Below are 17462 nucleotides of genomic sequence, written 5' to 3' on the forward strand. Positions count from 1 at the left end.
ATACCAACTGCTGGTTTTAAGCATTTCGCTTTGTCGTATATGGCCTATATTTATGGAAATACAGTGCACATTTTCACAGATGCCTCTGTCACGCAGACCTCCTCAGCAGCAGCTTTGACTGTGCTTCAAATGGGAGTCACTCAACGCTTCAAAATAGCACACCAGACATTATCTACTGCCACTGAGCTGACCAGCGTCCGACAAGCTGCGTGCTACATTTTACAGCAGACTCGAGCGAAATTGGCTTTTTTTTGCGACTCCAAGCTGGTACGGTACTACAGTTAATTAGCAACTACATGAACAAAGACAATGCATACAGTCCTCAGGTGTGGGCCGAAATGAAAATATATAGAATGATGCATTTCAATCCAGACTTACCATTGCGTTGTAATAGATTCTCAGTCATTGTGGCATAGCTGGAATGAACAAGCTGATGCAGAAGCGAAAATGGCACACTAGCAGCGAAATTATATCAAATCACTTTTTCCTATATGACATCAATGCCTTGCTGTCTAAAGGTATGAAGAGATTTGTGCAAAGACTATGAAATGATCCGGATAATCGCCAAGAGCGCATTTATAGACTTGATTCATGTCGTGTTTTTTGCCTTCCGTTCCGACTGTGGAGAGACCAGGAAACGGTACTACATAGACTGTGGCTGGGTGTTGCATACACATGATGATACTTATGCAAGATTGGCAAGAGCTAAATCCTTACTGCAACTTGTGTAACACGACAAAGACTTTTAGTCACATCCTATGTGTGTGTTCTTTATACGCAGTTGAAGGACAATCTCTTAAGCGCCTCACAGATGACCTAGACTGCCAACCCTTTTCCGGAGAGAAACTTTTGAATTCTTGGGAACGTGTGGACCACACCCAATGCAGCTTAAAGGGCCTGCTCACACCTCTAAGCAAGACAGGTTTAGATTCCCTTCTTTAGAGCATCGGCTAATGTAAAGACTTATGTGCGTGTCCTACACCGACCGAGTCATTGTGTGCAGTGACTCATTATGCCATACCACAATCTCCCCTCATCATACACTCCTCTTTCTTTTCCTTTTCCCTTACACCCGTGAGGAGTAGCAGGCTAAAAACCCGCTTTCCAGGCCAGCGTCCTCTCTTTCTCATTACATACCTTCTTCTTCTTCAAGTATTCCTATATAAATTCATGTGGTCAATCAATCAATGCTGCAAGATAGAAATAATCGAACGTCTCTCTTTTTCAACGTGTGCCTCTGCCTTGTCGCACCAATAAAGTCCCCACAAAAACATTGAAGGACACTTAGTAAACTTCAAAGGATGCTCGATGAAGCCTGCGCCTTCTTGAACAGAGTCGCTAAGAACTTGACGCGATGAGCGCGTCTCATTTCTTGCATGAATGGGCGCGCTGGTCACAAAGGTACTACTCTATAAAAACATGAGTGTTGTATAGAGAAATTTCCCAACTAGGTCACTATTTTTTTGCGTGCAGTGCCGTCTAGCGTCTGCCATGTTTCGCTGTGGTGTCGCTGTGTGGGGATCCTAGGCGCTGTAGGCAGCGTTTGCGCTCAGTACACGGGGAATGGAATTGAAACACTTTATCTTCCCTGCAGGACACTCTTAGCGCGTAGCGGACGTCTCCCACGTAGGGATCGATAGGAAATACATGGCGGCCACTTCGTGCTGAACGGCTCATTGCTGGTCGGCAAGAAGTGAGCTTCTAAGAGACCTCCTCCAACTTGGTTGAGGTGGAGTCGGGATGAGCGTTTCTAGTCACAGAGAATGTGTTTGAGACACTCAGTACACTATGTATTGCTGTTCCTTGCAGTACACAATATAAAACCCAGAAACACTTCACGAGTGTTAAGGCACTAGTAAGTAACCGCTAGGCTGTCTGCTTCGAAATGGCTGAAACAGAAAGCAGCGGCGATCTACAAGACATTCCCAGAGTGGCGCCGACAATACGGCGTGAATATAATTTCAAACATTTTAATAAGGACGTGTAAATGGTTAATTGGTCGGTATGTTCAGTTTATAGCTCACCTTGTGGGATTTTGGGGTATGCGCTAGCGTTAAATGTTCAGACAACTGCTGAAGTGATGAATAAAGCGTAACTTGAGACGAGTGAATATGTGAGCCATTGTCTAGCTGTACTTTAGGTACGCACACTAGTGTTCAAAATGACTCTTACGTTTATTGCCGTAATTGTTTAAGTTTATCGTAACTCAACAAACTCTAACAAATAGTCTGGTTCTACTCAAAACGTCACAATAAAATATATAGAACGAAGAAAGCATAAACGTGAATTTGTGTGTCGATTCTTGTCATCGTTGTAGTCAGAAGCTTATGCCAGACCGATGCATAGGATAACAAAGGAATGCACAAAAGATGAGCTCAAACTTCCGCGTAAAAGCAACCCTAGTAGAAAATGATAATAAACATCGTGCACATCTGGAGGCATCGAATGGCGTAAGTTCAATTTGGCCCGAGCAGCTGACATTGGTGGATTCGCCGAAAGTGCACCCGTTTTTGCTGACAATGTTTTCTTTTTTCAAGACGAGAAGCTTCCTTTGGGGACCTTCAAAAAAAATTTTTAGTTTGTCTGTCTGTTCATTTGTCTGTTTGTCCGCCAGTATTGATACCTCAAACGGCACTGAACGGTCGACCCCATTCACAGCACCCACCAATATTGCTCAAGGTTTAGTGTTCATAGTTGTGCGATTGTCAATTCAAAGCAATTATTGCGCATTTCTGAGGCTCTATAACAACACGTTGATGTTTTGTACGTCTGCCTTTATACTAGAAGAGGCACACACAAGTAATACTAAGTAATGTAGCGTTTATCACGCTGCGCTGACAGTGCAACGCTTTGTTCAAAGGGCAAGTGTTTCGAACGCTTTGCTAGGATGACACGGGGGTGGCACCTCCCCATCGCTTTGCGTTCTACACCTTATCACCTCTGAGACAGGTGCGCATCTTTCGCCGTGGGCGTGCACGCCTTCGTTTTCGAAGATAACTGCCAGATGGCGCTCGTGTCTCACGTGCCTCGATGCGCTCGTTCGCCTCTAACGCAGTGCCTCCAGAATATCATTCACCGTTGTTTTTTTTTTTGCGCAGAGCATCAAATAAACATTTTGTTCACTCTCTCCAGACTCAAGACTGTCGTCTTTCGATGACATTTGCAGTGTGTCATGAAGATTCAGGGCCAATTTTTCATAGCATCCCGAAAAGCGTACGTGTTTTGGTAAAGATTTGGCATTAACGATTGTGGGTTGATGATTCACGACACTCAGGCTGCTGTAAAACAAATTGTTTGGCTGTCCTTAAACCACCGCAGTTATTTTCGCAAAATTGACAAGCCGGGAAATGACGTGCCGCCAAAAAAATTTAGGGGCATGTTCGTGAACAAAAGAGCACGTATGCCATGCTGGCCTTTTTTGCCATGCAGTTTGTAAAGTGCTCATTTGATAATCTTGAAATTTCACGCACTTAGATTTCTGTACCTACAGGCATTATAACTCGTGCATGTCTGTATACAAATGGGGGATGTTGGTGCAACATAAGAAATCAGCGCAAAACATTTTCTGTACTACATGTTGCTTTGGTATTGGTTCTCAGATAAAAAAGTGTACCAGCACGCAAGCAAAATCAAAAGCTGGTGTATTGAAGATATGGCACAAGTACAGACAACACAAATATTAAAGTATTTGTCGAAGAAGGCCAAGTAAAAAGTCATTTCTAAGGGCCCCTCGCATGTCTCGGTGGCCAGTTTTTGTGCTTGTGGTTGTGGCAGTCAAATTCAGCGCTGTGGTAACCTGTCAACCTGTTCTCGTCCGATATTTTAATTTCCGGCAGCACCACTCCTTTGGAGCATCAAAAAGAAATTAAAACTGGAAACACAGTGAGTTCTCACGAACCGCGCATGCAAAACGCGGCAAACCCCACACACCAGTGGTGGTGGCTGAACAATCAGTGGCGAGATAGAGTGGCGAAAATGCACCGGTTCGAGACCTCCTCTCTGTGAACACAGTTTATATACCGACGTGGCCAGCGTCTGCCGGCGCGCCCACAGTTGTCACCATCACACGGCTCGAACGAGTATAAGACATTTATGGCCTTCGCCTTAATAAGTCACTTTTTTCGACTCTCAGCAAATTTTGTTCACACAAGATATTTTGTGGCCACTACAAGCAACACAACTTGCAACAGAGAACTGTTCAGCACAGCTGGTCGGACTGAAGAGACACATAACTGCCGACGCATATGAGAAACGAAAGTTACCCATATTTTCGACGAACTTCACGCTAACAAAGGAGAGCACGACGTACGTGTGCTAACATCCATCATGGGCTTAAAGACGTTACTCTTTTAATGCTGATCAAATCAAGTTCTTTGTACTGGCAGGTGTTCCAGAAAATCACAGTTTGTTACTTAATAACAGGAAAAGTTTACGTGGTTTTTGAATAACGTATTTCCCCAGGTAATGGTTCCACTTTCTTGTTTTAAAAAAAATTACAGAGAATCGGATTTAGAATGTTTACGCGGTGCAATATTACCGTGAGAGCAATCAAGTTGTAGCTGAAAATTTTGACGATGGCTGCAGCTTAGAAGAACAAACGATGGTACGGATGAATGCGGATCTTTTCAATAGCGCAAACATTGTGTGGTTGAGGAGTTCATGAAGCATGTGCGCGCGTTCCCGGTTCCTTACCAGCAAACTCGAGTTCCTACTGGCTCTTCTCATGTACAGTGGCAAGGGTTTCTCAATCTTATCTTTATAGAAAAGAATCAAGGCTAGAGCTACGCTCCAATGCGAACACAAGTACCCTTTAGCCGAAGACGTGAAATAACATGTTGCATTCATGAAAACGATACAGTGTCAACCAAAGTGCCGCCATGCAGTTTTGCGCGTAGACCACATTTCATAAAAAAAAGAAGTTAGAGTATCAAGACGGTTATAAGCCACCAACAAGAGCGTGAGTTCTCGGAACGACCATTACACGGGAAAAAAATAATTTTCTTTGACAGAATTCAGAAGTCGGATCATCACGAGTGTGCGACCTTTTTGCGAGTTAGTAAAAAAAGCAATCCGGTGTCATGAGTTGACGAAATGATAGAGCAACAAAACTTTACGTGTGACGTATACCCGCACTCGATGAACGAGCTTGAAGTGAAGAGTAAACTAAATGTGAATTTGATTGAGGTAAAAAACTAGTTTACAATCAATGGTGAGCAGTTATATATCATCCGCAGAACGCGAATCTGATGATATTTAAGAAGGACCATTCTCAACCAGCGGCGGACTGAGGTAAATAACTATGAATTAATCGTGAATCAACGCTAAATTTAAAAGTGACATAAATGCAAAATAACACTGATTGAAATACCGATCTGATATAAAGTATATTAGGCATTCTTCACTAGTGAATAATACGCGAAAGCACAGGCCCCCTTCTCATTATTATCATCCTCATCAGCAGCAGCAGTCTGACTACGCCCACTGCAGGGCAAAAATGTCTCCCATAACCTTCCAATCAACGTGGTCTTGTGCTTTCTGCTGCAACGTTAAACCTACAATTTTTTTATCTCATCAGCCCAAACTAACTTTCTGTCTCCCCTCCGTAAGCTCGCCTTCTGTAGGAATCCAGTGAGTTACCCTAATGACCGGTGGTTATTCCTGCCTACGCGTTAACTGCCCGGCTCATGCTAATTTCTTCTTCTTGACTTCAACCATGGTATCCTTAACCCCGGTTTGTACCCTGATGCACTCTGCTCTCTCCTTGTCTCTTACGGTTACATAAATCGTTTTCCTTTCCATCGCACGCTGCGTCGTTCTCAACTCAAGCTGAAACCTTTTTACGCCTTTAGGTTTCTGTTCCATAGGTAAGTACCAGCAAGATGCAGCTGTTATATACTTTCCTCTTGAGATTTAGTGGCATGTCACCATTCATGACTTGAGGACCCTTGCCTATCGTACTCATCCCAATTCTTATTCTTCTACTTATTTAAATCTCGTGGTTCGCCTTTGTGGCTATTACCTGCCCTGAACACACGTACTTCTTCAAAACTTTAAGTTAACTGCTGCCTATCACGGAGCGCTGTTCTCTTCCGAAGTTGTTGCACAGACGGGTTCACAGTAAAAGGAAACACTTTCGTTTAAGATACAAAAACTTAGTGACACAAAATCTAAGACACCAAAACTTAGTGTGTTAGATTTGCATAGAGCTACTGCTTCTTGACTGTTGTGACTTCTTTTGATAGACTGGTGCAGGTCACGAACAATGTGCATGTCTGCTTGCTTTATGGAGCTCACAATATGGCAGGTGATCATAGGAGTCTTTCCTTTAACAGCGGACGGTACTGTATATTACTTTCGTTTTCTGATGATTAATTTTAAAACCTATTTCTCTCCTCCGTTGCTTTAATTAGGTAATCATCAATTGCAATTCGTTCCCTGAGTTATTGTGTTACTCAGCAATGCAATGTCATAGGTGAAGTGCGGGCTACTAGGTACTCATTTTTTTTAACTCGTAACCCTATTTAATCCCATTTAAGACCTCTGAGAGCCTTCTGTAAGAACGCGGTAAATAGCATTAGGGAAATTGTATAACCTTGTCTCGTACTATTTTATTAACATCCTGTCGCTACCTTTATAGAGCAGTATAGCGGCAGTTCATCCGCTGCGGATTTCTTCAAGAATATTTATGTGCCTCGGCGACGCCCCGATTCACGAGTGTCTTTATAGCTGTTGATATCTTTACGGGATCTAATGTCTTGTCGTAATCTATGAAGGCTATGTATAGTGGTTGGGTGTATTCTGAGCATTTCTCTATCACCTGCCTGACAGTATGAATGTGGTCGATTGCTGAGTAGCCTGTACAAACTCCTGCTTGATACTTCGGTTGCTTGACTTCTACTCTAATATTATGTAAAACTGCGTGAGTTGGTTAGAGGACATTTTTGGAAACGTTTTGGAGCGCATACAGTGAGCATAAAGCGTGAGGCAAGCATATTAACAGACGCACCTATTTGTGTTCTCGCTTTCCATTTTCCCGTCCACTCTCTGTGCACCGAAATGTTTTCAAGAATGAATTCTAATGCGGTCTTAACTTCGTTAGCAGCTACCTTTGTAAATAGCTCGTACATGACGGAGAAAAAGCTGATTGGCATGTAATTCTCCAAGTCCTTTTCATCCTCTTTCTTATGCGCTAAGATTAAATTAGTATTCTGCCATGATTCTGGTAACTTATCCTTCAGGAGACTTTTCTTATACAAGGTGGCAAGATTTATAACACAATTCGTAGTCAGTTTTTCAACAGATCTGACGTTACCTAGTCCTCACCAGCAAGTTTGCCTTTTTGCATTCCCTCCAAGGCTTTTTCTTTAATTTTGTCACTAGTATATAGTGGGATGTCATCTGGCTTACTGCTAGTTCTCGCGTTATGGTCGCGGTTGTCCTGGCTCCTGTGCAGCTCTCTGTAAAGCTCCTCTGCTCCTTTAACTATCTAATGCATATTGGAATTTACTTTACCTTTCTTGTCTCTTAGTGCATGCATCTTGTTTTGCCTATCTCAAGCTTCCTCTTTACTGTTTTGTTATTTCCTTCATTTTTTCAAGCATCTTCAATTCTCTTCAAGTTATATCTTCTCACATAAGTTAAATTACGCCTAATAATAAGCTTCAAAACCTCTAGCAGTTCTATATTACGTCTTGTACTTGTAACTTTCATGCTTTCATGGTGTTTTATGCTTTCATATATGGTAACGTAGAGGAATACTATAGCAATAGTGAAAGGGTGGCAGGTATTGTAATTAGGCATAATAAACGATACAAAACGAAGGTAGTACAAGCCTTCACGTCTACATGCAGCCATGATTATCTCTTGTATTCAGGCTTCTATGAAGATGTGGACAGGACCATAAGTAAAGTTCAACACAGTATACTATACTGATGGGTGACTTCAATGCCAAAGTAGTGAAAAAATATGGTGATGACCAGGCAGTAGGAGATTATGGCATCAATAGTAGGAATGCCAGAGGGCAGTTATTAGTAGAGTTCGCAGAACTCAATCATTTATGGCTCTTGAATACCTTCTATTGAAAAGGAGTGATTCGCTAGTGGACATAAAGGAGCCCTAACGGCGAAAAGAATAACGAAATAGATTTTATAATGTGTGAACACCCAGGCATCGTACAGGAAGAGAAAATGTTTAGAAAAGTGCCATGCAGTGATCATAGAATTGTACGGTCTTTAATTGACGTTGACTTGTAGAAAAAAACGCAGAAGCTTAAGCGCGAGAAGCTAACCAATTATGTCGCCCTGAGAGATAAAGTACAGCAATTCAGTCTCTGTTCAGAACAGATACTCGGCTTTTATCGAAGAAACTGTCCTTAGCATCGGTTCATGTAGTGATAGTCTGACGAATATCATTACAGAGTGTGTGGTGGAAGTTGGAGGTGTGGTAGCTAGACAGGACTTTAACAAGCTGCCGCAGAAGACACCGAACCTTATCAAAAATGCCGAAGCATAAACGCTTCATTGCAGAAGGTTTATTTAACTGAACATTCTTTCCAGAAGAATCGCGTGTGCCTGGTACTTCAATTTTACACCTGAATGGGTGAATTCTTTTGAGCTCTTTTATCTGCCAGTGGGCAACGCTTTCTTGTGGCACAGAGATCTAGTTGTGGAGCAATGTATTAGGGAGGTGTCCAAAATTATTTCTTCATTCAAGTTGTAGTTCTAGCGAAGATGAAACATTTTCAGCTTTGCTTCTATTTGGCTGTATATTTTTAAACATATCATTGAAAATGTCAGACTCTTTGTGAAATGCTGCCTGCCAAATATTTCTTATTAATTGAAGTGTTGAAATACGTTTTGGCGGCAAGTAAATGAAAAAATAAACGTGGCTGATCTCTCTTTTCGAAAATCCGCATTACACAGAGGTTAATCGTGTCCTCACAGAAATAGTTAGGTCTTCATTGTTCATTGTTTCGCTCCAAGGGCAAGGAAATATAATTCTGCAGTAACAAAATCAAACGTCACTCGAAGAACGGAAAGCAGCTCGAAACTTGCAGCGCGCACCTCAAACAGAAAGCACGTATGAAATTAGCAAACGAAAAATGAGCGTGAACAAACAGTATAGCTCGACCCTGAATGCACGCTGCTCAAACAGAAAAAAATACGCTTTAAAGCAAAGCACAGGTATGCACAGGTCGAGTGCAAACAAAGGTCGCCATTCTCACTACTTCGTGTGTGAGCAGCGCGCTCCTTTCATATAAACGTTGCTGTGGCAGCGAGTGAAACTATGTCTGTGCTCTCTTTAACTACTGTAACATCAAAACCACTTTCGGTGAAGTGCAAGAAGCACCAAACGCCCAAATGGCGAGATAAGCTCATGCGCAAACAAGCCATCATGCTAGAGGGCCTCAATACGCGCTTTTACCTTACTATTTGTAGGCGACGCGTGGGGTGGCGTGGTACGACGACCTGCACAGCGCGCCTCTAGTGCCATCTCGCTACTGATGAGGAAAACTCGCTGACGTTGCCGAACATTAAGGACTGCCAGCGGTACGTGGTTATAGGAATGATTAGTCGTGAAAAGAGCCCTGCAACACCTTTTTAGCATGGTCAGAAAATGCTGCCACTCGGTAGTGAAGGCTCCCGATAACACACGAGCCAAATGTTATGCGCAGCACGCGGTCTGGAATTCAACATATATTATCAAAGTCAGGAAAATTGCTTTCTTTCTCTCGAAAAATGACGGAAGATGGTCTAAATTCACTCGTAGAATGCTCATCTATCAGCCATTAGCCACGGTGCAAGAATGGGTCATTCTTACACCGTGGTCATTGGCTGATTTCAACATGGCGTGCTCGGTTGCTTACAGAGATTGCCGTGAAAGGCAGTCACTTGTTCACGCGTGCGCGCGTGATCGCACTGGGAAAGCGGCGTATTTGAAGAAAAAAAAAGAAAGTGCTCAAGGTGACGAGGCGTGCATGACGTTTTTTGTCTGCCCCTCTCATTCATCTCTGCTTAGCTTCCAGCACTTTCGTCGGCACGAGAGAAGAGAGAATGTGATCACAGCGTGTGACAAATCTTTGTGACTCCACTCGTACAGGACAGATTTTTAAAATTTTTGTGGTGTTCAATTTGTAACGCACTAAGCTCTTCCACAAAATTATTTCCATGTTTACTCACAGAAGTGTTTCAGGGCCTCTTTAAGATGTTCGATAAGGACCACTTTGTGGTATAGTGAATAGCGTCACGCGCTGAGGAGTGTGAGGTTGCTGGTTCAAGGCTGCTCTGCGGAACTTTCTCTCTTCGTTTTTCTCTTTGCAGTCTGTTAGCAAGTATTTTACAACGTCATACCTATGACGAATATACGCCATGGAGCCGTCGTGGACTCTGGCATAAAACACTATCGTATAAAAAAAGGTACTATAAATGTCAATAGGCTCTCTTTATACGGGAAGCTATACTTAGCAGTCATGAGTGCACTAAATTTGTGTGATGAACTAAACTGAATATCACATTGGAGATAACCAATCATGAAATTGTTGTACAACTAAATCCAGTTTCACAGTCTTTTAAAAACTGAATATACGCTCTTAAAGCTTGACACTACAAGCAGTAAAATAGTTGCATGGAAAAGCCAATAAGTGAGTGTCCTTGCCGGCCAAACGTGCATTCTACCTTTGAATAAAAGAAGCACTAAAACCCAGTACTTATATCGCGATCTAATCTGCTAGAGTTAAAACATGAGCAGCCCCGTTAAGATGCAGGCGCTTTTGCTACTGGATCACTGCAGGGGCCTGAGCTGTAGCATTTTTTTCATATATGCGATGTCGCATACTGTCATCTCTTATCGTAACACAGGTAAAACCATATATAGCCTAGCCAGCTCTGGCATATTCAGAGCTGCTCGCACCAAGAAATCTTCCTATTGTAGGCTCTTCAATCTTCTGCGCACGTAAGTGACGGGTGCAGTGGTTGTTTTGAACTGCTCTTTTGCGAAGAACGCTGTTCAAAGTAGTGAGCTTTACGCAGAAAAAAGGATTTCTCATTTGCCCAAGAAGTCGAGGGAAGTGGCTTAAGCGGAATTAATTATTCATAAAGAGAACAAGAGAACACGCTTCACTTTGTAAAGTACAGTAGCCATCAGAACGATCGAAAGCAACAAAATCACAACGTAAAAATGAGGTAATGGGTTATGCACAAATTTTCAGGAATTTCTTAATTCTTTAGAGCGAAGTTTTTATTATATACAATAAATAAAAAAATGGGAATACCATTTGTAAATACGCAGTAGCCACAATTTATTGGATGCTGCGAGAACGCTTCAAGGCTTTTTTTTTATTACGAGAGCACTAGTCTTGAGATTCACTTGAGCTGCTTAAAATACTTTTATTTTCAATTTCAACAGCACTGTATTTATCTAACGCTATGGCTGCATACAATATCATTGCAAATAACTTTGTTCATTATTTCCACATTCAACTTGCGTATATAACTTTCTTCGTGAACTGTTCTTAACACTTCATACAGCTTTGTTTACCTACGCTTTCTGAGAGAATATGCACTGGCACGAAGGCGTGTAATTATACGTGACATTTTGATACGTCAAAACATAGTTGAATATAGATAAGCAGCTTTCTTGGGGTCCTTTTTCAATAGTGGAATTTTTCAACCGTAGTTCTAACCAGGTACCTTCAGCTGAAATCAAAATTAAGCCACACTTGAGTCACATTTTCATATTGCAAGAATTTAAAAACTATGCCTGAAATACACAAACTGCATTGTTTTTACTGTGAAATGTTATATAATATTACTCTCGCACTTTAGAAGAGTGAGAGCAAATGTTTCGAATGAAATTTACACATGATTGCTTTTTTACTGTTTCATGACTGTACCAACAGAGGCTGATAAAAGCTGCCTAGCACGCGGCTTCTACCCTATTTGCGACCGATACATGGTATCCCGCATAAACAAAGCGCCGCCAATCGAAATGTTTGCGCAGGCCTTGTTTTGAATGACTTGATCACTTTATGATAATATGTAAACCCAGATTACCGTAAAGCTGGCGCCATGTAGAAAAGGCGCTCGATGCAATATTCAAGACGTGGCATGGTATGAGCCACAGATTGCAGTACGATAATGGGGTCTCCGCGAGCGCGATGGACTACAACAGCCTTCGGCGCCATTAGCTACCGCAGGAAGGCAGACCCCGACCACACGAACTGAAGTAGCTTGTAAGGTAGCGCATCAACCTCTCGTTTCTGAGCAGGCCATATATTTGTGGGGACTACGCCAGACAAAGATCTCGTCAAGAGAGGGTCGAAGCGGGTAGAGACGACGTGGTGCAGCGTCGAGGCGTGCTTACGGCTCTACGCTTTTGCTCTCCTTGTCAAAGTTTGTGGTGTCGTGACCTCTTTTTTGTGGCATCGTTTGCACTCTCTGTATTCTGGAGAGCTTCAATACTGCGTGAAAACTGTTGTCACACGTTGTGAGTTCTCGGATACGTACTTCTCTAGACCCAAAAAAGCTTCCGAACGGGCTCGATGCTTTAGTAACATGGCTTTGTCCGGCTTTTAATAATGATAAGGATATGCGGTTTTTAACGTCCCAAAACCACCATATGATAATTAAAGACGCCGTAGTGGAGGGCTCCGGAAATGTCGACCACCTGTGGTTCTTTCACGTGCACCCAAATCTGAGCACACAGGCCTACAACATTTCCGCCTCCATGGGAAATGCAGCCGCCGCAGCCGAAATTCAATCCCATGACTTGTGGGTCAGCCGCCGAACACCTTAGTCACTAGACTACCACGGCGAGGCTGCCCGGCTTTTGAGATTATCTAGATGTATAGATGTATAAAAAAAGTAAGGCTAGTGGTGGAGTAGGCGCATTAAATGACTCGTAAGGACGTCTTTTGCGCGTGTCGCGAGCAGCTTAGACAACTGGCCATTGGCTAAGCCAGGACTGTACGCTGAATTACCGAGGAGCAGTCACCACAAGGGTACCGCAAGGGGGATCTCTTCTAGTGGCCGAAGGCAGAGAACTGCTTAAGTGAGCCTACATTGCTGACTATCTCAAGCGCTTTGAAACAGATTAAGCTCATAGACCGCGAATTACACTGAAACAAGAACCTCGTTGGGGTGTTTTGTTTAGAAAAAATTTATTTACAGCATGTACAGAACACAAAGGCTTCATACCATTCCAGTAACAGGGCACATACACTTCGGCACATCTATATTTCACGACTAACATCACTACGTTACAGTGAAGACATTTGCTCTAATATACATGATTATGTTGACATACACGTACACAAGAATTCAATGTGATATCACGATACAAGGGTATAACGGTACAATAGATCCAAATGAAACACAATTTGTAACAAATGAAATCATATAAAACAACTCAACGGGCACTGCTTAGCACCAAGTCGGTCGAAAAATGAGTTGTATCCTTTCGTGTTCCGCCTTGACGAAAGGGCACGACCAATGCCGCAGAAACTCTTGCTCCCCGAGGAAGAAAAGCTCCTCGGAGAGGAACGCGAGGATCTCTCGTCTCATTCTCCCCAGTATCAGCCACGAGGCACGCCGGCGGCAATTGGCAGCTACGGCCTCACATCGGTTTCTCCAAAGACTGAACAGCCCCGCAACTATTAAGAGAGCGGAGAAGCGGCTACGCGGAAATCGGCCGTTGGACACGAAAGTTCGCACACCCTGTCCCCGAAAACCAGCATTAACCGCATGCCAAAAAAGGCGGGAAACCACACATTCAAACGTCGCATGTCGATTGGTCTCTACCATGACGCAGTTGGGGTAAGTGTAAGTGCGAACCACCTGCCATCGCTGCAACCGATCTCGCGTGGGGAGCAAGCCCCAGCCCAACCTCCAGACAAAGTCTCTGAGATGCCCTGGCAACACTGCGGCAGTTATTGGTTTCCAGGCGCGGTTCAATACAGATTGACGATGCTGGGGCACCAAGGGCCATAGAAGGGCGGCCATTGTGTCCACCACTTTAGAATCGGCCACCTCTATCTCTGGGCACGTAGCTTCCAAACGTCGGTGAAATGCCAGAAGGGCTCGATACAAAGATGGTAATTCAGTTGATTGGGGACCTTTGTTTATTTGGCTATCCGGCAAGAAGACACGTAGTGATAGCCCCAGATGGTAGCGAGCCAGTGTCTGAGCGGGCATGTCATCAGTGCTTAGTATTCGCAATAGAGTGCGGAGGCACAGTGTAGAAGCCGTGACGGAAACGTCGGGGAATGCAAAACCGCCTTGATCTCGCGGTTGAGCTAACGCTGGACGCGATAACAATTCTGTGCCACCAGACCAAAAAAAGAAATGAACTGATGCAGCTTTGCATTTTCCTGCAGACGTGGAGTAGTGGTTTAACAGAATGGCAAAGGTACCGAAATTTTCCTAGGTACACCGTTAGAGTTAAGTATCGGCGTTCCAAGAGGGGGAATTCGAAGTACCTGGCTGCTTTGATATCATTTAGAAGAGTTTGTACAACGAATGACCAGATGCTATCCTGTATACCAAATACAGTGAATGTAACTCCGAGTATCGAAATCTCAGGAGACCACTGTAAAGGCGACGTGATGTTGATACGACCGCTGGGATTGCCAATGAAAAAATACTGGCTTTCAGAAAAGTTTAACCTTGCACAATAGATAATACCGAAATCATGGAATGTATCAAGAGCATGCTGCAGCGACTGTTCATTATGTACATATAGAGTAATATCATCTGCATATGCAGCGACCGTTACTTGAGTGTTACCGGGTAGAGGTAAGCCACGAATCTGCGGGTGATGTTCAACGGCCCTTAAGAAGGGCTCTAATGCAAGGATAAATATCACTGGGGTGAGGGGACACCCTTGACGGACCCCCCGCGTGACTCTAAATGCGTGACTCTCACGGGAATCTAAGTAAAGGGTACTTTCAAAATTAGTGCACATCGCGTGGATGAGGTCAATGAACTTATCTGGGAATCTGTATGCATGTAAAACACTTAGTATGTAGCCATGTTCTATGAAATCAAAAGCTTTCTCTTGATCTAATGAAACCAACAGTCCTTGCGCACATCGGCTAATGGTGTATTAATGATGTCACGCGTTAACAACGTATTGGTGTGTATTTCTTGGCCCGGAACAGAACAGACCTGGTGGGGAGCGATTAATGTTGCAAGAAATGGACTGATTCGGCGCACCAAAATGTTGGCCAAGAGCTTGTAATCTACATTGAGCAGGGTAATAGGGCGCCAATCTTCTGGTCGCGTGGACATTGGGTCTTTCATGGGAACTAGTGTTATACGGCCTTTGTGGAAAGAGGTTGGAAGTGTAATATCTTGGTAACACTTGCGAATGACGCGTGACATAGTTGGACCAATGATGGGCCAGAACTGTACATAAAACTCTGCAGGGAGTCCGTCAGGCCCTGGGGCCGACCACTTTTTCATTGCGTCTAATGCGCCCTTGATTTCGTCATCGGATGGCGGTGATAGCAGGACGTCATTTGACATGATGGAATCATGAGGTAAATCTTTTAGCAGAGGATGCGAAGAAATGGATCCTGGGTAGCAGACATTAGCACCAGATTTAGCTATTGACTGAAAGTGTTGAGTGAATCCTGAAAGTCGCGCGTACCCACAGCAACTGGGGCGGGAGAGTTCAGCGAGTGGGCAGGCGAGCCTGGTGGACAAAGCAGAGCTCTTCGTGCATACCTTAGCACCTCAGGGTGCGCACACGATGCACGTCTACAGCGCCAAGCTGCCGCCAAGAGTGAAGAAGCGCGCATAAAACGTTGGTACCGTTCAACGAGCTCCTCTTGCCATGCCCGCATTACAGTGGAAGGACTAGGATCTCGATTGGCAATGCGTATCTTCTGGATTACCAATGACGCAACTTTCGACATACGGGTGCGAAGTCCTCTGCCCGACGCACTGCAATGATGGCGCCACTGTTCTTTGAGGCGATCCCAATCAGCTACATCCGCCGCAATGAGCGATGCGCGTAACGCTCGGGATAATTTCTCCGTAGCCTGAGAGTCCTGGAGGACGCGGCAATCGAGACGCCATGTTCTGTGAATTGTTGGCGTCCCCGCTGGCAGGCGGAAAGAGAACATAACCGGCCAATGGTGGCTAATGTACACTGGTGTCGGTGGCAATGACATTACCCCGGTGTCGTGAACGTAGGTAATGAGACTGGGGGATGCATACACGCGATCGATTTGGCTCCTCGACGCTGCTGGACGCCAAGTATAGGCATAATTACTGACATGCACACTTTGATGAATGTCACTCAATGCCAATTGCTGCACTAGACGTTCGAGTTCTCTGGCATTCCAGTTTGACCGGCCGTGACCCGGACCTCGAACGTCTGCGTGTGAGTCTAAGACACAATTGAAATCCCCTAAAAGTACCACATGTTGGGAATTTAAAAGCAACGCGTCAAGACATTGGAAGAACGCGTTTGCGTTCACGAGTTCCGCTGGGGCATACACGCCAACAAATCTTATTCTTAACGAAAAAAAGGTGCAGTCGAATGCCAGCACGCGTCCGAAGGCATCGAAGGAAACATGATGGTCTCGTAAAAGACCTCGGTTAAAAATAATGACTCTTACGCCAGTCGAACGAGTGCTGGCGTACGAAAAGAAACAATCAATATTGAACGCGCGCTTTAAAGCGAGTACAACAGAAAGCTTGAAAAAATTTGTTTCTTGGACGAACAGCAAATTACAGTGCACTGAACGCGCAAAAGCCAATAGTTCAGCCTGTTTTGGGGGATTGCGGAAACCTTGAACGTTAAAAGTATTAACCTTTAGAGTAAGAGCCATGGGGAAAATGAAAACATAGTATAGGATCACGCAAATGCAGGGGTACCTTCATCAGGTGCGGGAGCAGGAGCCCCGTAAGTGGCCGAGTCATTTTTTTCCGGCCAGGCGATCCACCGGAGGCTCGGGGCTTCCGCGATCGCGACGAAGTCTGCAGGGGACTTCTGTCTCTGGTGGGGGCTTCTAAGTAACGAGTAGTTATCCGGTGGCGTTTGGGGTCCAGGCTCTTTAGCGAGGATGCTACAAAGGCGTCTCCACTGTCCTGGCTTATGTCACTGGGGCTGGTGTCTTCGTCAATTTGTAGGGGCGCCTCACTCACGGTGCTGTTGGAGTTTTCGTAGATGCAGACATCGTCGTCTTGAGATGTAGACTCCTCGATGACACCTGAGCTTGTTGTCGACAGAGCAGCGACGCGAGGAGCGTCAGATGCAATATTTCCATCCGAGACGCCGTCCTCACGAGGCGCTTCGTCTGACGAGAGCTTGGCCTGCGATTCCTCAGAAATGGCCACGGGACGCTGGGAACTTAGGTTTTCAGTACCTGGAGGGATTACCAGGTCCGGAATTGTTGGGAACGCAGTGGGCGTCTGGTGCAGCGTCGCGATTGGCACACCTTGGTCGTGGTCGGTTAC

The 17462-nt window shown here is 44.4% G+C and overlaps 1 protein-coding gene and 1 long non-coding RNA gene across 4 annotated transcripts in view; one reads left to right on the forward strand and one right to left on the reverse strand.

Annotated features, from left to right (window-relative positions):
- Nucleotides 1-376: 376 nt before the first annotated feature.
- Nucleotides 377-17462, reverse strand: part of LOC142765443 (uncharacterized) — a 52272-nt gene continuing 35186 nt past the window's right edge. For 2 of the 3 annotated variants that reach the window (XM_075866473.1, XM_075866475.1), the window contains exon 5: nucleotides 11365-11693. In XM_075866473.1, the coding sequence (XP_075722588.1) occupies nucleotides 11536-11693 (158 nt within the window). In that variant the 3' untranslated portion in view covers nucleotides 11365-11535. Of the gene's footprint in view, nucleotides 417-11364; nucleotides 11694-17462 lie in introns of those variants that run through there. The other variant, XM_075866474.1, reaches the window with a different exon arrangement.
- LOC142765445 (uncharacterized) overlaps nucleotides 5261-17462 on the forward strand; it is a 64049-nt gene continuing 51847 nt past the window's right edge. Inside the window, exon 1 of the long non-coding RNA XR_012884255.1 lies at nucleotides 5261-5289. This is a non-coding gene — a long non-coding RNA (uncharacterized LOC142765445). The remainder of the gene's footprint in view (nucleotides 5290-17462) is intronic.

Source organism: Rhipicephalus microplus, chromosome 6, assembly GCF_043290135.1.
Source record: "Rhipicephalus microplus isolate Deutch F79 chromosome 6, USDA_Rmic, whole genome shotgun sequence".
In the NCBI taxonomy this organism is placed as follows: Eukaryota; Metazoa; Arthropoda; class Arachnida; order Ixodida; family Ixodidae; genus Rhipicephalus; species Rhipicephalus microplus.